Source organism: Rhinoderma darwinii, chromosome 8 (assembly GCF_050947455.1).
Source record: "Rhinoderma darwinii isolate aRhiDar2 chromosome 8, aRhiDar2.hap1, whole genome shotgun sequence".
Classification (NCBI taxonomy): Eukaryota; Metazoa; Chordata; class Amphibia; order Anura; family Rhinodermatidae; genus Rhinoderma; species Rhinoderma darwinii.
Genome location: NC_134694.1, coordinates 33,262,970 through 33,284,951, shown reverse-complemented (window position 1 = coordinate 33,284,951; position 21,982 = coordinate 33,262,970). Strand labels below are relative to the sequence as shown.

The following is a 21,982-nucleotide window of genomic DNA, read 5'->3' as shown; positions in this document are numbered from 1 at the left end:
CTCTTTCAATTATGGTTAAGCAATGAAGTGTTGAACAAGCTTTTCCTAAGATTTTCCTCTTTGTAATACAATAAATGGGACTGTATATACACACTGAAGCTCCAACCTGGTACTATTTCAGTGAATTTATGTAATTTTTATTCTCTTCCCGTAAACCTGTTTTTCTTTATCAACCGTCTCTGTTTAATTTAAACTACTACACAGTTAAAAATTAGATTTTTGACACTAGGTAGGAAAAGTTTTTGCTCCGCCCAAGCAGGCCATTCTTTTTCCATAGACACTGGATAAAAAAAATACTGGTTAAATCAGTTTGTACAGAAACAGTAGGACAAGACAAAAAAAAAATGAAAAAAATAAAATGTCCACGTCCAAGAAGAAAAAACAACCAAACAGCCAGAACAACAGGGCCTGGGCAACCAAAAGAGGGCGGGTTCTGTGTCCCCCAATGAATTCAACAAATAAGAGATTTTATGATTAGTATAAAAAACTATTTTCTCATTAATATCATTGCAGGACACAGCACCATGGGACGCCCCAAAGCAGAGCTAGAGGGTGGGAGAAAAATAAATAAAGAAAAAACACCCTCGTGACCTGCATAACACACAGCTGCCTGCAGCACATTGCAACACAGACTGGCAGCAACCCAGACTAGCATCAGAGGAAACCAAAGAATGAATCTGGCAAAATTTTGTGACGAACTGCACTGAAGCCGAGGTAGACTGAAGTCTGATGCCCGACTTGTAAATGGGCAGTAACCCGCAGGGTGGAATAACACTCCCTTGGACTGATTGGCGTCCAAAACCACAAACCGGATCCAAAAGAGCAATTGACGCTGCCAATTCCCGGCCACCAGGAACGCGATTTTACAGGAAAGCAGAAAATGCAAAATATCCCTCAAGGATTCAAAGGGAGCCACCTGAAGAGCCTCCAAGACCAAATTAAGATCCCACGGCTCAGTGGGATGTCTGGCATGAGCAATTCCTTCATCTGAGAATGAGGGGCCACAGTTTGCTTAAAATGGATGGACTTAGCAGAGACCTGACCATTAAGGAAAGATAAGCCATGTCCCTGTTCAAAGCCTGATTACAGGAAAGGAAGAATTCTAAGGATGTGTAACATACCAATGCGATGGAAACTACCCTGCTACATAGTTAAATAGTTACATAGTACGGTTAAAAAATACATATGTCCATCAAGTTCAACCAAGGAAATAAGCCTTCCACGTTTGGTGGTACACCTCGGCTGATTGAGGTTTCCTGGCATTTAACATCCTCTGGATGACTGGTTCAAAGTGGCCTCCGGGCCCTCAAAACCTTGGCTTCAACAGCCACACCATTAAACGCATCTGAGGTAGCGGGGTGAAATAGCGGACCTAGGAGGTGGAAGACATCAAGGTCCGTGCTTGAGTAGGTTGACCAGGCCCTGCACCACCAGGAGAGCAGGAACACCTTCTCTCTTGATTCTTTTGAGCATTCTAGGCAAGAACCGAAGGGGAGGAATGAGATGCAGAAGAGTGAAACAACCCCACGGAGCGACCAGGACATCGACAGCCCTGACCATTTAGGCTGGAACCATGTGGTTGAGAAGAGATGCGAATAGATCCACGTCTGGGGTGCCTCAATTCTGGCAAATATAATGTAATACGTCTGGGTGAAAAGACCACTCTCTCGGATCAAGTCTTTTCCACTCCCTGGACATGGACTGCGGACAGCACTGGCACATGACACTCAGTCAATAGGAGGATCCGAAAGGACTCACACAGAGCCATCTGACTCCTGATGCCACCTTGGTGGTTCAGATAGGCAACTGCCATAGGTTGTCTGTCTGCAGTCTGACCGTGCACTGTTGTAAACAGTGTCTAATTGCAGAGTTCCCTCAATTCGAGACGGTTAATCTGCAAGGATGTCTCCTCCTGCGACCCAGTGCCCTGGATCGTGTGAAGGCCAAAAGCTGCACCCCACCCGGATAGGCTGGCATCTGTCGAGATGACGAGCCACCGGAAGGGAAGAAAAGACCATCCCAGCGTGATGGGCGGCGAGATCTCCCACCAGCACAACCTCTCACAAATGCAAGTGGGCAGGACATCCAACTTGCGCAGTGAGTCCTGAGACTTGTCTCAGCGTGAGGGGATCGCCCCCCTGGAGGGGCTTGGTGTGAAATTACGCATATGGAACTGCCTCGAAGTTCGACACAACCCTGCCCAGCAACCCAATGCAAAAGCGGACGGAAGAGCGAGTGTTCCAGCGTGTTGACACTGGAAAAATTGTCTTTTACAGAAGGGGCTGATAGCAACTCCCCTGTCGCATCAAACTGGAAATGTTGAGAAGCAATTGCAAAACAAAGGAAGTGCTGGTGGGCCCTTGCGATAGGGATATGGAGGTATGCATCTTGAATGTCAATGGAATAAAGGTACTCTCCCTGTTCTAGCGATGCGACCACCAACCACAGGTATTCCATGTAAAACATCCGAACGCGAACTAATCAGTTTATCTTCTTTAAATCCAGGATTGGCCAAACTAATCCGTCTTTTTTGGGGACCGTGAAGGCAATCCAGTAGAACCCTTAAAAATGTTCTGACTAAACAGGGACAATAACTTACTAAAGAAGAGGAGATAGAACAGATTGGGAAAAAAGCATAAGTGTGATCTGGGCCGCGAGGCGGAGTCGATTAAGAAAAAATTATGTGTACTGTCGATATCATCTCCCGAACCCAGGAGCGAGCCATGTCTCTTGAAATAAAAAAAGTAGTCATCCCACTCAGACAGCAGCCATGAGTGGGGAGACACCTTCATGCTGAAGATGTTTTGAAAGGAAAAGGCTTTGGGACCTGGGGCACTGTTGCTAAGCAGGTTTAGGCTTAAAAGATGGGTGTCTGGAGTCGGTGGGGCAGCTAGTTATCTTGTCCTCTGTGAACAGAATGACCTCTGGGAGGATAAGTTAGGAAAGAACCGAAATCTCTGAGAATAGAGAGAAGGATGCGTAAGTCACAGGCCGTTTTGAGGCAGAAGGGGCCTCTTAGGTAGGATTCACAGGGGATGGGAATTCTGCGGATTTTTCAAAGCAAAATATGCAAGTTTTATCAGCGTATTTTGCTAGGGATTTCAACCCTTCTACATTGAAAAGGCTGATATCTGCAGCAGACATCTAGAACAGAATCAGTTTTAAAAAAAATGTCCAGAAAATGTTCAGCAGAATGTGGATGAGATTTGTTTAAATCTTATCCACATGACTGTGACCATAATCCCCTGCACATTTTCTTCATGGAATTTCAGCCTTATTGAATTTCAGCCTTACTACTAGAATTCTCAGAAATAACTTTGCCCAGATGTTTACCCAAAAGTCTGCTCCCAACAAAAAAAAGGCCAACAAGGACATTTTTGGAAGCCTGATCAGCCGCCCAAGATTTCAGTCAAATAGAGCGTTGGATAGCTACTAATCTAGCCGATGTATGGGTATTGAAGCAATATAATTCATTTGAGGCCTCAAAAAATAATTTTAAAGTGTGAATAAACTGAAAAGCAAGATCAGCCATATTCTGAAGCAGTTCTCTTTCCAAGATACTGTGGTACAGTCCTTTCACCACAAACCAAGCAGACCTTACTGATCCAGGGGACACTTGGAAGGATCCTAAAAAGGAACAGTACTCGTCTCTAGCATTCTTGTGCCTCTTATGTGATCTATCACGAGGTAGACTGCGTATTAACCAAGGGAGCGGAAGGAGGGGCATTAAGATTGAATGCTATTTGGGAAGGCAAACGCTCCAAAGACTCAACCATTGTTTGGGAGTATCTAGAAATGTGCCCTAAGGTCTGAGCAAAGGACTTCGCCCACTCAGGTGGTGCCACATTCTGGAGAGGGGTTGCAACTTGGGGGGTCCTGGATTACAGACACTTTGGTCAGAATTGGGTAGGCTGGCTGCATATGAACTTTTTATTATACACGCCACAGTTACAGAGATGTCACATGGACAGAGATGTCAGGAGCTTTCCCAGGGCAGACCATCAGCTAGCATTATACCCGGAGATTCCGGCCCCATTAAGGCCCTGTTCACACAGAGTTTTTTTGCAGGCGGAAAAATCTGCCTCAAAATTCCTTATGGAATTTTGAGTCAGATTTTGACCTGCCTGCACTCTCTATGCCGCGTTTTTCTCGGCAATTTTTGGCCACAGCTATTGAGCACCACGGGCAAAAAAACGACGCGAAAACAGCTTTCTCTGCCTCCCAGTGATGTCACTGGGAGGTCAGAGACGGAGATGCCCGAAGAAAGGGCATGATGCTCCTTTCCCCGCGAGCGTTTTTTTTCCGCTCGCAGGAAAAAACGCCTCAGTTTCCCAGTGAAATTAATGGGAGGCTTTTCAGACGTTTTTTGGCGTGGTTATTGCGTAAAAAACTCAGTCTGAACAGGGCATTAAGCTCCTACTGTCACTGTCCATATATGGACAGTGATGTCAGGAGCTTCCCCAGTGCCGGTGTCGCCAGGCAGAGGATGCTTCAAGAATCACTCTTACTGGATACTTCATAGCTGGGGAAGCTCCTGACGTCACTGTCCAAATATGGATAGAGATGCCAGGAGCTTCCCCAGGGCCATAGTCCCAGGGCTGAGCATTAAGCTCCAGCGACATAACTGTCCATATATGGACAGTTATGTCACTGAAGCTTCCCGATGTATATGCTTAACAAATACCTGTGACGGATGCACAAATTTGTCATCCGTCACCCATAGGCTTTCATGTTAAAAAAACATATACTGTGTGGTATACGTTATTCCTGGTATCCCTCAGGACAGAATAGTGTAGTTTACTACGCTATTAAATCCTTCAGATATAAAAAAGAAAAAGGTATACCGACAAATACCAGCCTGACGAGGCCAAAATGCCTCTCTTTTGGCCTACGTCGGGCTAATGGAGACAAGGAAAGGACCATTCCTATAGACAACCAGTGTGGCAGGCTATTCAATCACTGCAAGAATAGGTAGTACAACGCCTCAACATGTGATAGTACATAACGGTGTCATATTTCCCCGATTGGTAAGTCTCCTAGAGATAGAAACTAACCTTTTCCCATTAAAGATTTTTGCCCCTATTTAAATTTGGGTCTCCAAGGGGTTGTGGGAAGGGGAGGGAAACCCCTAATGGGGGGGTACATAGATACCCTCCGGAGTATTCATGTGTGAGCAGGGTCACCACGCTCGTATAGTAGTAATACTAACACTCTGCCTGTGGATGCAGAAAGTAGCTTAAGGGATCAACCGTTAGGGAAATACAGTGCAGAGAACTGCCTGGTTTCCCGGCACTTGCAGGGGGTTGACTAGGCTGGAGACCAGAATGACAACACACCTGTAGCTAAGGGGAGAAAAATAAATAAAACTAAAATAAAAAATAGCAGACCTGGTTATCAGATCATGTCTGCCTCCTGCAGACACTAAGCTAAAACAAGTTTAGCCAGTGTCTGTGGGAAGCATATGGCCTGCCTGGGGGAAGCCAAAACTATAACCTACCTAATGATGAAGGCTTTTGCCGAAACGTAAGTCGGAATTGGCGTCATCCGAATGACTATCATTAAGAGATATGTTTTGTTAATAATATTTTTTGTGGCTGAGATTATTATGCTATAATACACTGCCTATGCACTATTGCACTTTTTTGCAATCTGTATTAGTATGCCATCTCTTTGCAAGATTACTAGATTTATGTAACAGCAATTTATCTAATTATGACCCCATGATATTGCCAACAATATTCACAGTGTGGCTGATTTTCATTATAATGTTTTGATTCACAACAAAGATATTTATATATATCCTTTGTGGATTTAGTGCAATCTTTTTATATATAGGTTGAGTTTTGTAATATACAGTGGGGCCTTAGTAGTCTTTTTTTTACGACAAAGTACAGCTATCTATCAGAATGTGATTTAATATATAGATATACAGGTTCTTCTCAATGAATTATAATATCATCAAAAAGTTAATTTATATCAGTAATTCAATTCAAAAAGTGAAACTCATAATATATAGATTTATTACACACAGAGTGATCTATTTCCAGCATATTTTTTCTTTTAATGTTGAACATTATGGCAGTTAATGAAAACCCAAAATTTAGTGCCTCAGAAAATTAGAATATTATATAAGCCCAATTTCAAAAATGTTTTTTAATACCGAAATGTAGGTCTACTGAAAAGTATGTGCAGTATATGCCCTCAATACTTGGTTGGGGCTCCTTTTGCATGAATTACTGCATCAATGTGGCGTGGCATGGAGGCAATCAGCCTGTGGCACTGCTGAGGTGTTATGGAAGCCGAGGTTGCTTTGATAGCGACCTTCAGCTCATCTGCATTGTTGGGTCTGGTGTTGCTCATCTTCCTCTTGACAAGACCCTATAGATTCTCTATGGGAAACCTATAGAGAAAAGAGGTCAAGTACGCTCAAGGTAATATGTGATAGAGAAAACTTCTTTATTAACAGATCTGTTAATAAAGAAGTTTTCTCTATCACATATTACCTTGAGCGTACTTGACCTCTTTTCTCTATAGGTTTTTTAGTAATGCTATGGTCGGAGTACCAGGTCATATTGGGTTATATGTGTGTTCTCCTCAGTCTATAGTTATAGCTATTTGTGTTACTTTGACTTGTATAGACATATAAAGATACATAGTCTTGGAGTTCACACGATTCCTGCTTGTGTACATGTTGGTTATAGATTCTCTATGGGGTTTAGGTCAGGCGAGTTTGCTGGCCAGTCAAGCGCAGTGATACTGTGGTTAGTAAACCAGGTATTGGTACTTTTGGCAGTGTGGGCAGGTGCCAAGTCCTGCTGGAAAATTAAATCAGCATCTCCATAAAGCTTGTCAGCAGAGGGAAGCATTAAGTGCTCTAAAATTTCCTGGTAGACGGCTGCATTGACTCTGGACTTGATATAACACAGTGGACCAACAACCGCAGATGACATGGCTCCCCAAACCATCACTGACTGTGGAGACTTCACACTGGACAACTTGGATTGATGCCTCTCCACTCTTCCTCCAGAATCTGGAACCTTGATTTCCAAATGAAATGCAAAATTTACTTTCATCTGAAAATAGGACTTTGGACCACTGATCAACAGACCAGTCTTTTTTCTCCTTAGCCCAGGTAAGACGCTTCTGACGTTGTCTCTGGGTCATGAGTGGCTTGACACAGGGAATGAGAGAGTTGTAGCCCAAGTCCTTGACAGACGTGTGTGGTGGCTCTTGAAGCACTGACTCCAGCCGCAGTCCACTCCTTGTGAATCTCCCCCAGATTCTTGAATGACCTTTTCTTGATAATCCTTTCAAGGCTGCGGTTGTCCCTGTTGCTTGTGCACCTTTTTCTACCACACTTTTTCCTTCCTTTCAACTTACCATTAATATGCTTGGATACAGCACTCTGTGAACAGTCATCTTCTTTAGCAATGTCCTTTTGTGGCTTACCCTCCTTGGAGGGTTTTAATGTCTTCTGGACTACTGTCACATCAGCAGTCTTCCCCATGATTGTGTAGCCTACTGAACCAGACTGTTGGACCATTTGAAGGATTAGGAGACCTTTGCAGGTGTTTTGTGTTGAGTAGCTGATTAGAGTGTGACACCATGAGTCTACAATCTTCAACTTTTACCCAATAGTCTAATTTTCTGGGAGACAAAATTTGGGGTTTTCATTAACTGTTGGCCATAATCATCAACATTAAAATAAAAAAATGCTGGAAATAGATCACTCTGTGTGTAATGAATCTATGTAATATATGAGTTTCACTTTCTGAATTGAATTACTGAAATAAATTAACTTTTTGATGATAATCTAATTCATTGAGAAGGACCTGTATGTGTATGCACTTACTGTTTTGTTTATATCGGTTTTCCTAGTGCCAAGGGCCAATACCCATGCTGCTGTGTCCTCCAATGATGTTAACAAGAAAATTTCCTGCCTCTTTTAACTGATTCTGAAGACAAGACATCCTATAGTATGTTCCTCTATCAGCCCCCACACCAAGCGCAGTGCACCAATTAGCTGCTCCGCTGGGTGTTGCTGTTTCCCTGCCTCCTTTGGCCATCAGCCGATAACAAGCACTGAAAAATCGTGGTGTCTCTTTCCCCAATGCAGCGCACCAGTCAGCTGCTACACCAACATCACAAATCCCTTCCCGTCGGCTCTCATCCAGAACCGCAATTAGGGGCAATGTCCGCGTCGTGTCTCATTTGGAGACCACACGACGTCAGCATCATGCCTTCATGTGACACAGGGAAATACTAGAGGAACAAATCTAGCACAAATGACACTTCACAAGGGTGGTGGGGAGAAAAACAATCAAACATGGAACATAACAAGCTAAAAATAATAGTAACAACTGCAAACCACTACAAGTGGCAGCACATCTGCAATTTCCTCTTCACTGTGAACCAGGCAACCCTATTCTTAGGATCACTGGGGTCTCAGCAGACTTACCCCCATTGATCACTGATTAATGGCATAGCCAATCAATGTGCTAGAAATATTTGTAGGAAGTATCAGCATTTTTGTTGATGTTTTAGCTGTTCCAATAGCTGTCACTAGGGGTTTTGATCCAAAAGATGCTGCATACAGGCTTTTAGTGACTCGATTATGAGCTCCATACTGCTGCTCAAGGACCCTACCCCATAGTGGTGATTACTGGCTGCAAATATTTTTACAAAACAGTAAGGAGAGAGCGGTTTGATAGAGTACTGATCCCTAATTGTGTACATTAGAAAACAAATTGATACATAAAAATAAACTGCAGGCCTGTTGTAAAAAAAACCTCAACAAAATATATTTTCCACCCTAATATACCGAGACCAATTAAAGGGTAAATAACCTTTCAGAAAACTTCTGACATGTCAGAGTGACAGGTCATAAGTTTTGATTGGTGGAGGTTTGAGCACTGAGACCCCCACCTTTCGCTAAAACGAAGCGGCAGAAGCGACTTAGGTGAGCGTTGAGCCACTTTGTTTCTGATCGGCTTTCTATTGTGTCCGAGCGCTTCTGCCGCTTCGTTTTAATGGTCGATGGGGTCTCAGAGCTCAGACCTCCACCGATCAAAACTTATGACATGTCACTATGACATAGTAAACAGGTTTTCCATAGCACTCACTTGATAGAAGTATCTCCACTTCAACTTGAGGAGATATATCTGCAAATTCCATGTCCAGAAATCCCATCTGGACGAACTACTGATACAAAAACTTGAGAACTGCATCCATATGGCAAAGGTGTAATTGTGTTTTTTTTTAACACATCCCAAATATAAAAGAGCTACGTTTCGACTTTGCAGGAGAAAGACGCCTGAGGAGTCGAAACGTAGCTCTTTTATATTTGGGATGTGTTAATAAACACAATTACACCTTTGCCATATGGATGCTGTCCTCAAGTTTTTGTATTTTTTTTATGTCACTATCACATGTCAAAAGTTTTCTGAAAGGTTAGTTACCCTTTAAAGTCAATGGTAACAGATTGGGGAAAAGTCTGTTAAAATAAAGCAGGTTGATTTGCTTCATTTTCTACCACGTACTGTAAACGCTGCAAAATTTCCGCTACGGAATTCTGTGCGAAATTCCGCTGTATTAACAGTAGCAGCAAAGTAAATGAGATTTAGCAAATCTCAGCCACACGCTTTGGGAAACACCCAGAAATGTCATGCAGAATGTGTTCTGAAGTGCAACTTCCAATTCCGAGACATGTCAATTTATGTTGCGTATTCTGTCCGAAAATTCTGCGTGTTTGGCCCATAGACTTGAATAAGGAGCATAAATTCTGCAACGGATTTGTTTTATTAGGGTTTGTGCAGTGTTTATGCAGCGGAAACGCAGTACAAAACTTTGAAAATCCGCAGGAACACTTTGCTATAGTCATTGTTTAACACTAAATCCGCAGGTAAAACCGCTGCAGAAAAAAAGACAGCGTTTTCACACAAATATGCGCAGCAGAAAGCACTATTTACTGCGGTTTTCTGTGACAGATTTATCTTTTTTTTTTTGTTGCAGAAATTCTGCAGTAGATCCTCTTTGTTGGAACATACCCTTCGACTGTATTCACACTCACATTTTTGGCACGTCATGATATGTATTGCATATGGATGACATTATCAGTGCTCATCAGACAACATTTTCCACCAAGGCATTATTAACAAGATTTTGGTACTCACTGTAAAATCTATTTCTTAATGAATTCATTGGGGGATACCACAACTTGGGTATAGGTGTCTGCCACTAGGAGGTAAAACTAGGTAGAGAAGAATTTTGGACCCGTCCACGTGAGTCATACCCTTCCCACAGGCACTGGCTGTTTCAGTTTGTACAAAAGCAGTAGGAGAAAAAACAAAACATGGTCACCTTCCCAGTAGAATACTCAACCAAACAGTCAAAACAACAGGTCCCAGGCCTGGAACAAACCATAATAAAAGGGGCACTTTCTGTGTCTCACAATGAAAAAGAAATACATTTTATGGTGAGTACAAAAGTCTTGTTTTCTCATTAATATTATTGGAGACACAGCACCATGGGTTGTCCCAGAGGGTGGGAAAGAAAAATGAAACAAAAGACACCCTTGGGACCCACATAACTACAGCTGCCTGCAGCACCTTCTGACCCGGGCTGGCATTAGAGGAGACCAAAGAATGAATCTGGTAAAATTTTGTGAAGGTTTGCACTGAAGCAGAGGTAGCAGCCTTGTAATTATTTCAATTGACCTCAATGTGGCCGGCCGATTCCTGCGTCTGCTGTGTGGACCGGAACTCTCTTTCATTATGCATTACTATGAGACGCTCTGTGAGAGTCTCGTAGGAATGCATAGTGAAAGAGACTTCTGGTCCTCACAGCAGACGCTGTAGGAATAGGCCGGTCCCATTGAGGTCACGTGGCATAATTGTGGCCGGGATATTTCGGCAAGAAAGCGCCCGGTAAGAGGATGACCTGCCCTACCTTTTACGGTGTGTACTTTACAAATGGGGGCTGCATTAAAAATAAATCACTGGAGTGTCTCTTTAAACCTGATACCTGACTGCACACAAGGCACCAACAGCCCATATAGAATGGGCAGTAGCACGACGACGAGGAACTTTATCTTTGCACTGATAGTATTCCGAAATCACAGACCGGATCCAAAATGCAACGGTGGCCATGGATGCTGCTAAAGCCTCGTCTGGACCTTCAGGAATAAGAAAGAAAAAAAAAATTTGGAGAGCGCCAAAACAACTCAGCCACAGTCGGATAGACTCAGACTGCTCCTGCCAAATCAAGTCAATGCAAAGTCCGCTCCTTTGTGTGAGATGGGGAGAGGCAAAAAGAAGGGAGAACAATCTTTTTATTGATATGGAAGGCAGATAGTAGGAAGGACGAAACAGGTCGGAACACCACCTTATCCATAAGGATGACCAAAAAGGGGGACTTGCAAGACCAGACAGCAAGCTCCAAAAACCTGCCTGATGGAGCTGAAAGCCATCAGAAAATATACCTTCCAAGAAAGGAGACACAGGGAAGAGTCTCTAAAAGGTTTGAAAGGAGACACCTGAAGAAACCCGAGGACCCAATTAGGAACACAAGGCCCAATGGGATGTCTTAAAAGAGGGACCACATGAGCCACGTCTTGCAAAAATGTCTTCACCTGAGAACGAATGCCAAAGTCCACTGAAAAAGAATGAACAGAGCAGACCCGACCCTTCAGGAATGATAAGACAAGTCCTTGTTCGAGCCCTGATTGCATGAAGAACAGAATTCTAAGTGTGCAGCATTTCATAGGATGTAATAACTTTTTTCACACCTGCAGAAATAAGCCTTTCACATATGATTGTACACAGCTTGGCTGACTGAGGTTTTCTGGCCTTCAACATCATCTGCATATGAGGCTCAGAGAGACCCTGGGCCCTCACAAACCTCGGCTTCAACAGCCAAACCGTTAAACGCATCTGAGGTAAAGTGTGGTGGAATAGCGGACCTTGGCAAAGGAGGTCGGGTAGAAGCAGAAGATGCCAAGGTCGCGTCTGCGAGGAGGTTGATAAGATCTGTGTAAAAGGCCTGCCGGGGAAAGTCTGGTGCAACCAGAATCACTAAAACGCCTTTCCTCTTGAGTTTCTTAAGTACCCTGGGGAGGAGTGAAAGTGAAAGGAATAGATAAAGGAGAGAGAACTCTTTCCATGTAGTGACCAGCTCGTCGACTGCAATGGCCATGGGATTCCTTTCCCTGACCACGTAGGTCAGAACCTTGTGGTTGGGAAGGGTCGCAAAAAGATCCACGTCCAGGTAGCCCCATCTCTGGCCCAGTTGATGGAATTCTTCTGGCTGAGGAGACCAATCTCTCCGACCTAGTCTTTTATTTCGGCTAGGAAAATCTGAAGCTCAATTGTCCACTCCTGGTATGTGGATCTCTGAAAGTGCTGGAATATGCTGCTTTGTCCACAGTAGGATTGGAGAGAACTCTAACAAAGTCGCCCAATTCCTGGTGCCCCTGTGGTAATTCAGGTAAGCAACATACATGGAGTAGTCGGTCTGGATCCTGACCGGCCGACCCTGAAGATGAAGAGTCCAATGGAAGAGAGCTTGGAAAATTGCCCTCGATTCCCGAAGGTTGATCTGTACAGACGTCTCCACAGGCGATCAAGTGCCCTGAACCATATGAAGACCAAAATCTGCACCCCACCCACAAAGACTGGCATTATTAGAGACGACCGGCCAATGAAGGGGAGGAAAAGACCGACCCACAGTTGCAATGGTGGGAGACCACTTCCACCAATGCAACTGCTGAATGATATCGTCTAGGTAATGGATGTCAGTGACTTCCCTGGGGCAGAGAAGCGCCATGAGAGTTGCCAGAATTGGTGACGAGCCGAGAAGACGTGGCATGCCAAAAGCAGAGGGCGACAAATTGGAAATTTAGAGAACCCACCTCAAAACTACGGAAACGCTGGTGGGTACTTGCGACGGAGATATGAAGGTAAGCATTGTGAAAGTCGATGGAAGAGAGGAATTCTTTTTGCTCCAGTGATGACACAACTGACCTTAAAGATTCCATGAAAAATCCCTGAACGCAAACAAAGTCTTCTCAAGTCCAATTTTGGAGGAAGAAATCGGTCCCTTTTCAAGATTGTGAAGAGATCCGAGTAAAATCCCTGAAGACTTTCAGACTGCCAGGATACCACGGTTCAGCTGCTTCCCCGACACCAAACAGGCCTTACTCATCCAGCCGGGCGCAAAGCAGACCCTACGCCATAAAAGTAGACTCATCCGCAACAGGCTTACATGTATAAACTGCTTGGTAGAATCTTCCTGAGAAGATGACATGAAAGAAGAAAGGAAGACGGAGAAGAAAACAAACAGCAATGTCTGAGGGAATGGGAACCACTGGGGAAGTTGCACAAAAATAACAACACACGCAAAAGGCTGGCCTATCAACCCCCAGGAGCTGTGAACCCCTGTAGACCAAAGCAGGAGTAGATGGTTCCAATAAACGAGCTAAATAGCAGAGGCCAAGTCCTCAGATCATTTCAAAATGGTGCGGGCTCCAGGAGATCACAGTCCTTTTTAAAAATGCGCCCTGCCCCCAAACCCGCTTTTAGGAAAATCTCCCTCCAATCAACCTATGTCGTAAAGGAGGGAGGCTGTGAACAGGTTGACAATCTGCTTCAAGCTAAAGACGATAGAAATAGATAAAATTAGCCAGCATCTGTGGGAAAGGTGTGGTCCACCTGGGCAGAGCCAAGACTCTTTCCTACCTAGTGTCACCTTTTAGTGGCAGGTACTTATAACATGGTGCTGATCATTTTTAGGGGATTTTTCACTTTAGATCTTTCTGTTTTTTTGCAGTAGAGATTGCACCAACATTACGGTAAATATAGAGTAAATAAAATGAAGAATGCATGAATGTGCATAAAATCCTTTTGGATAATTCTAAGCATAAAAAATAGGGAAGGCTAAATTATAAAACAAATTAGTAAAAATGAAATGAATGTGCTCAGGATTATATTATCCATATAAAATATTAAGAATAAAATATATTGTGTACATCACCCAAATGTTTACATATGCTCACATCGTAGGGCCTTTTGAACTCTGCGCAGTTTCATTGCTGTTCGGTATGCAGAAAATTTTATGTTATTTAAATCTCCTGAAAAAAGGCAACAGAAAAAGCAAACATAAATTCTAGCAGATAATTTGAATACATATTAAATGTTCAACTTTGTTAAGCAATTCTGTGATATATTTCTATTTCAGTAATAAGCTGGTGAAGTTGCTGAAATCAAATTCTGTTAATGGAAATAGGATTAGGACATCCCTTCTGCGCTCCTTATTTAACCCCTTAAAGTCCAAGCCACTTTTCATTTTCACTCCCCGCCTTCCAAAAGCCATAACTTTTATTTTTACGTCAATGGAGCATTGTGGAGGGTTATTTTTTGCGAGAGGAGTTGGATTTTTTATTGTTGGCACCATTTAAAATACCATATAATGTTCAGGGAAACTGAAAAATAACTCTTTCTGTGGTAGAATTGGAAAAATCTGCGATTCCTTCATTTTTTTGGGGGTTTCGTATTTAGGGCTTTCACTGTGTGGTAAAAACGTCCACTTAACTTTATTCTGCTGGTCAATACGTTTAGGACAATACCCAAATTTATATAGTTTTTTTATCTTTTACTACTTTTACAAAGAAAAAACTATTTGCTAAAAAAAAAAGGGCCTCTTTTTTTTTCAGGACCAGTTGTCGTTTTTATTAATACCATTTTTTGGTACATACAACTTTTTGATCACTTTTTACGGCGTTCACCGTGCGGTTAATGTTATATTGTAATAGTTTGGACTTTTACGGACGCAGTGATACAAATTTTGTTTATTTTTGACATTACATTAGACTTTATTTTCTTTTTACTTTTTATCAGTGCCCCTAGGGGACTTGATCCAGCGATCGTCAGATCGCTGGTACAATATACTGCAATACTAATGTAACTGGGTAACAGTTAGAAGAGGGGTAGAGGAAAGAGGGAGACTGGTCCTGATCTGGAACACCCCAACAAGTTTGCCAAGTTGGCTAATGAGTGGGACGTCAGGTCAGGGGTAGCAATGCTGCAGCTAGACCCCTCCTATAGTAACCAGGGGAATGTCTGATCCAGTAAGGAGGGGAATAGGAGCGCAGAAAAGGCTAAGCAGGTCCTGGTAGTGGGAGACTCTATTATCAGGGGAACAGATAAGGCTATCTGTCACAAAGACCGGGAATACCAAACAGTTTGCTGTCTTCTGGGTGCTCGGGTTCGGCACTTCATGGATCGGGTTGACAGATTATTGGGAGAAGCTGGTGAAGACCCAGCGGTCATGGTGCACATTGGCACAAATGCCAAAGTTAGAGGCAGGTGGAAGGTCCTAAAACATGATTTTAGAGACTTGGGTAACAAGCTAAGGGAAAGGACCTCAAACGTAGTATTTTCAGAAATAATATCGGTACGACGTGCCACATCAGAGAGACAGTGGGAGATAAGGGAGCTGAATAAGAGGCTAAAGAATTGGTGTGGGAAGAAGGGTTTTGGGTTCTTGGAGAACTGGGCCGACTTCTCTGAAAACTACTTACTCTACGGTAGAGATGGGCTGCACCTAAATGAGGAGGGTACAGCGGTGTTGGGGGAAAAGATGGCTAGAAGGTTAGAGGAGTGTTTCAACTAGGGAACGAGAAGGGCAATTACTGTATAGAAGGGAAGGACAGCGTAGCTAGTGAGCTTGGACTGAGAAATGAACTGGGTGAAATAGAGGAATGGGTTAGAACAGTTAATAGAAATAAGAAGAAAAGTGGTACGGATAAACACACAGAGTGCATGTATACCATGGCCAGAAGCCTTAATAACAATATTAAGGAATTGTTGATAATGCTGGAGGAGAATTGTGACATAGTGGGGATAAGTGAGACATGACTGGATGATATCTATGACTGGGCTGTTAATTTTCAGGGTTACAGTCTGGTTAGAAATTATCGTAACTTATAAGAAATGAGGGGGTTTGCTTATATGTAAAATCCTGCCTTAAGCCCATCCTGCGTAATTATATCTATGAGGGAAATGATCATGTGGAGTCCCTATGAGTGGAAATAAGGGGAGGGAGAAGGAGAATAATAAAATACTGATAGGGGTTTGTTATAATTCTCCAAGTATAATGAAAGAAGCCGAAAAGCAACTTATAAAGCAAATAGATGAGGCAGCAAATCATAATGAAGTCATTATTATGGGGGACTTTAACTTCCCTCATATAAACTGTGAGGCAGAAACCTGCAGGTCCAACAAAGGGAACAGGTTTTTGACAATAATTACATTTCATAACTGGTGCAAGACCCAACAAGGGGGGGGGGGGGTGGCTCTTCTAGACCTAATTTTAACCCACAGGCCGGACAGGATATCAAAAGTACAGGTTGGGGCTCACCAAGGTAATAGTGACCACAACATAAAAAGTTTTCATGTATCCCTGAGGGTATGTGCACACACACTAATTACGTCCGTAATTGACGGACGTATTTCGGCCGCAAGTACCGGACCGAACTCACTGCAGGGAGCCGGGCTCCTAGAATCATAGTTATGTACGATGCTAGGAGTCCCTGCCTCTCTGCAGGACAACTGTCCCGTACTGTAATCATGTTTTCAGTACGGGACAGTTGTCCTGCAGCGAGGCAGGGACTCCTAGCATACGTACATAAGTATGATGCTAGGAGCCCGGCTCCCTGCACTGTGTTCGGTCCGGTACTTGCGGCCGAAATACGTCCGTCAATTACGGACGTAATGTGTGTGTGCACATACCCTGAATAAGACGTTTAGTAGACTACCTGCAAAAACACTAAACTTCAGAAAGGCCAATTTTTATGGGCTAAGGGATGACCTTAAGGGCATAAACTGGGACAATGTCCTCAAAAATAATAATACACATACTAAATGGGACATTTTTAAAAGCCTCTTAAATAGGTCCTGTGAAAAATATCTAACTTATGGGAATAAAAATTCTAGAAACAGGATGTTGTTAAATAAAATAGTAAATGACAAAAAGAAAGCATTCAAACTACTAAAGCAGGATGGTAGTGATGAGGCATTAAATAATGAAGAAAAAAATTAAGTTGTGTAAGGGCCTGTTCACATCAGCGTTGTGTTTCCGTTGAGGGGTTCCATCAGAGCTTTCCCTTGGGGAACCCCTCAACGGAAAGGCAAACGGAATCCATAGCTTCCGTATGCACCACCAATGATCTCAATGGTGACGGATACTTTGCTAATGGTTTCCGTTTGTCACCGTTCTGTAAGGGTAAAGTTTTTTTGATGGAATCGACTGCGCTATTGATTCCGTCATAAAAAGGGAACCCTCTCACAACGGTGACAAACTGAAACCATTATCAAAGTATCCGTCACCATTGAGATCTATGGTGATGCAAACGGAAGCTATGGTTTCATCTGTGCCATATTCTAAGACCCATAACTTTGTATTTTTGGGTGCACAAAGCTGTGTCAGGGCCGGGGGGCGTGGCTTGGCGCGCAACGGGAGCAGTCGCATGACTTGAGAGCTCCGCTGTGGTCCCGTGCTATATTGATCCTGTGAATATCCTGATCGTTCCTTACCTTCATCATTACATCCCGGAGATCCAGGCAGCAGTCGGGCGGTAAGAGTGGAGTTATGGGCCCCACGAGAGGTCAAACGGCCACGGAAAAGCTACAGAGCTATGCCCGGGAAGATACCAAAGATGGCGGCCGTGCTGCTCTGCAGCAGCGCTCAAAGGGCAGTGAGGCGCCTGGCGGGACGACATCTTCTTCAGCGGTGGTGGAGGAGACAGAGCCGGATCCTACCCCGACGGAGGTGATGAATAAACTCCTGGCAGCCATATCAGCATGCAAGACCTTGCTGACCGGTAAGATGGAGGAGGTGAAAATAGATATAGGCCTCATCAGGCAGGATATGCAGGCCTTGAGAGAACGAGTGACGCATGTGGAGGATAGAGTGTCGGGAGTGGAAGACAGGACGGCGGCCATGCCACGTGCGATTACGGATCTGGAATCCATGACGGAGTTATTAAAACAAAAAAATGATGATTTGGAAAATAGGCTGCGCCGGAATAATATCCGGATAATAGGAATGCCTGAGAAGTCGGAGGGCCAAGATCCGGGCGAATTCATATCTAAGTGGTTGAAAGAGATACTGCCAGATGCACCTTATTCGCAGGCCTTTGCAGTAGAAAGGGCACACAGAGTGCCGGCAAGACCACCTCCACCGAGGGCCCCTCCGAGGCCGATGCTGGCCCGGTTGCTTAATTGTAACGACAGGGACATGATCCTACGCCAAGCCCGCCGACTGCAAGGAATTAAGTATAATGGCGTCGCTATATCCATATTCCCGGATTTCTCGGCGGATCTACAAAAGCGCAGAGCTACGTTCATGGCGGTGAAAAGGCGGCTGAGGGATCTCAATATCCCATATTCTATGGCGTATCCTGCAAGGCTGCGGGTAGTGGATAACGACCGTTCTATCTTTTTTAACTCTCCGTTGGAGGCCGACGATTGGGTGAGAGGGAAGACATCGCCCCGCCGCGTGTGATTCCTTTGGAGGGTGAGGATGGAAAGTGCTGGAATTTAAAGATGGTGCTGGAGTTCCTCATGCGCCTGATGCAGGCTAAAAGGTTTCTTTTTGCTGGTTGGTCTCCTGTGTTTAAGGAGGGATTCCAATGTTACGGTACACCCAGCTTGAAGATTTATCCGGCGGGCGGATAGATCCGGAGACCCTGAAAAGGGTCATTCTTATCCTCCCCATTTCATTTGGATGGACTGCCGGGACTATCAATCCGTTACCATTCTGTTCACGGAGCTTGGCCTATACTGGGAAGGAGTGACCCGGCCGAAGTGAAGAAGGGTTCTCAGTTGAGAAATCGCAGGAGAGATCCTGGTATCTGCACAGGAAGCATATTGCTGTTAAATATTACTGATGTATTGTTTAAACTGATGATTGATTTATAGTTCTCCTGTACGAATTTATGGAAAGGGCTTAAGATGTAATGTGGTGGTTGAAGATGCAGATAGGGAAGGATACGTTAACACTGCCTAATAGCACGGGGCCTTCCCCGTTACTCTTTGGTGCCACGAGGAGGGCATGATTCGGCAATGGCCTATGTGTCATCTCGCATTGCCGATACAATTTACTGTTTATATGTTAGTTCTGTCGTTTATGTTTTCAACGCCGTATTTAGGTGAAATTATACTCATTTATGAATGCAAATGTCTAAAAAGTCATACAGTGCAAAGAAGGTGGGGAAAGGTCGCTAGGGAAAGTATATTGGTATTATGCAGGAGTCGGGAGTCATCTTCCCTCCGAGGCAGACATAGTTTCCGGGCCCACTAATGGCGTCTATACCGATCGTGTCTTGGAATGTTCGGGGGCTGGGTACCCCGAGGAAAAGGGCGGCCATTTTTGCATGTATCCGTAAATTTAATCCCTCTATAATATGTCTGCAAGAGACGCATTTAATCCCAGACAAAGCGAGATTATTGCGTAGACCTTGGATCCAATGGTCTTCACACTCTTTTCATACGTCCTACTCCTGGGGGGTATCTGTATTAATCCACAAATCTCTGAGGTGGGAAGCGGTCAAACTTAAAGTGGATAAGGAAGGTAGATATGTGTTTATACATGCTTACATCGACACTATACCATTTGTATTACTGGACCTATATGTTCCTCCTCCGGCGAATATACAGATTTTACATGAGGCTGCCGTATTTGCTGCCGCTTATCCACAAGCTACGGTACTGGGCATGGGGGACCTTAACATGGTCATGGATCCCAAATGTGATAGATTTAGAGGGGAAGTGGATTTTGGGGCTGCACCGGTGGCTCCAACAGAGTTGAATTTGCTATTTCAAGAAATGGGTTGGATAGATATATTTAGGTGCAAACATCCGAATGTAAAGGTATACTCATGTCATTCTATCGGTAGGAATTCCCTGTCCCGTATAGATTATATCTTTGGGAACGCTCTAATGGTTCCGATGGTAACGGATATTTCTTATGAAGTAAGGGGAGTGTCAGACCACTCTCCGATGGTAGCGCGATTCAATCACCCAGGGCCTGTGAGGATTGGTAGCTGGAAAATTCATCCATTCTGGCTCACCCTGATAGGGCCACAAGATCGCATACCAGATCAATTGGAGGTTTTTCAAGATACCAATAACTCGTGTGATAATCTTAATATTTTATGGGATACCCTGAAGGCCTACTTGAGAGGCTGCTTGCGATCTACAATCTCCTACATAAAAAGGGAAGCGGCAAAGGAAGAGGGTCAGTTGGCACAGCAATGTGAAACATTGGAGGGCGAATATATAGAAAACCCATCGGAAGCAAATAAACATGCATGGCTGACGATGGGCCGTAAATACTTATTATTACTACAAGAAAAAGCTGATAGGAAACTGTTTTTTGCTCGACAAACCTATTTTGAATTGGGAAACCAATCAAGTAAATTGCTGGCTCATTTAATTCACCACAGCTCTCAGAGCTCAGCAATACTAAAGATTAAGGACAGTCAGGGCCGTGAGTTGACTGATACCCCTAGTATAGCGGCCCGATTCACCTAATTCTATAGGGACTTATACTCCTCCCAGTCTACGTATGATTGGTCCGAGTGTGTATCATACTTGGAGGAATTGAAATTTCCACAGTTAGATGTGGCAGGCAGGGATATGTTAGAACTTGATATCACGGAAGACGAGGTTACACAGGCATTGAGGGATATGTCGAAGGGTAAGGCAGCGGGCCCGGACGGGGTACCATTGGAGGTATATCTTCGTTATTCTGACCAGCTCATTCCCCCATTATGCTCTATGTATTCGTATGCCCGGGGGGAGGGAAAACTTCCGGACAGTTTCTATGATGCCACAATTGTAGTGTTACTAAAACCTGACAAAGACCCTAGGGACTGTAGTTCTTACCGTCCTATTTCATTACTGAATCTAGACTACAAGATACTTGCAAAGGTACTGGCAAATAGACTGAATAAGGTGATATTACAACTCATCCACCCGGATCAGGCAGGCTTTATGCCTGGGAGGTCCACATCTGACAATATACGCAAGGTTCAAATTTTATCTCAAATAGGAGAGGCACTGAAGGAGGACTGGGCAATGGCATCTCTTGATGCGGCCAAAGCCTTTGATTCCGTTGAGTGGGCATATTTGTTTGAAGCATTACAGAGGTTTGGTTTTGGCCCTATTTTCATTAAATGGATAAAAATCCTGTATAAGGATCCGAGGGCACAAATTTTGATTAATGGTATAATGTCCCCTTATTTTCAACTCCGTAGAGGTACTAGGCAGGGGTGCCCTCTCTCCCCGCTATTGTTTGCAATAGCTATTGAGCCTTTGGCGATACGTGTCAGAACGCACCCAGAATATCGGGGAATAGTGGTGGGAGGACGAGAGGAGAGGATTAGTTTGTACGCTGATGACGTGATATTGTATATGTCATACCCGAAGGACAACTTGGGGCTAGCTATTGAAATCCTGAACCAATTCGGTAGATTTTCTGGCCTACATGTTAATTGGAACAAATCATTTTTCATGCCTTTGAAGGAAGTGGGGTGGGCGGATGCTGAGCACGGTTTGCAGGTGGTGTCGTCATTTAAATATCTGGGTATTATCATAAACCGAGACCATAGGCAGGATTGAATTACCAATATATTGTCTCTGTTAGATTATATTAAGCTCAAATTCAAGGTGTGGGGGGCACTTCCACTGGCAGTGACGGGCCGCGTAAATTTAATTAAAATGGTTATTCTGCCAAAATGTCTGTATGTTCTGGAGCACGCAGCGATACCAGTATATAAGGCCTTTTTTAAATCCCTACATGCATTATTCCCGGCTTTTATATGGGGATCCAAAAGATCCAAACTTAGCTTGGCTACTCTGCAGAGACCTAAACAGGAGGGAGGAATGGCACTGCCGGACTTGTTTATGTACTATCTAGCTGGGCA

At 43.9% G+C, this 21,982-nt stretch overlaps 1 protein-coding gene across 4 annotated transcripts in view; it reads right to left on the bottom strand.

The window, feature by feature from the left end:
- The window catches only part of DRP2 (dystrophin related protein 2), a 311,219-nt gene that overhangs the window by 178,162 nt on the left and 111,075 nt on the right, over window positions 1–21,982 (bottom strand). For all 4 annotated transcript variants that reach the window (XM_075835576.1, XM_075835579.1, XM_075835580.1 and 1 more), the window contains one exon: window positions 14,051–14,125. In XM_075835576.1, coding sequence (XP_075691691.1) covers window positions 14,051–14,125 — 75 coding nt within the window. The remainder of the gene's footprint in view (window positions 1–14,050; window positions 14,126–21,982) is intronic.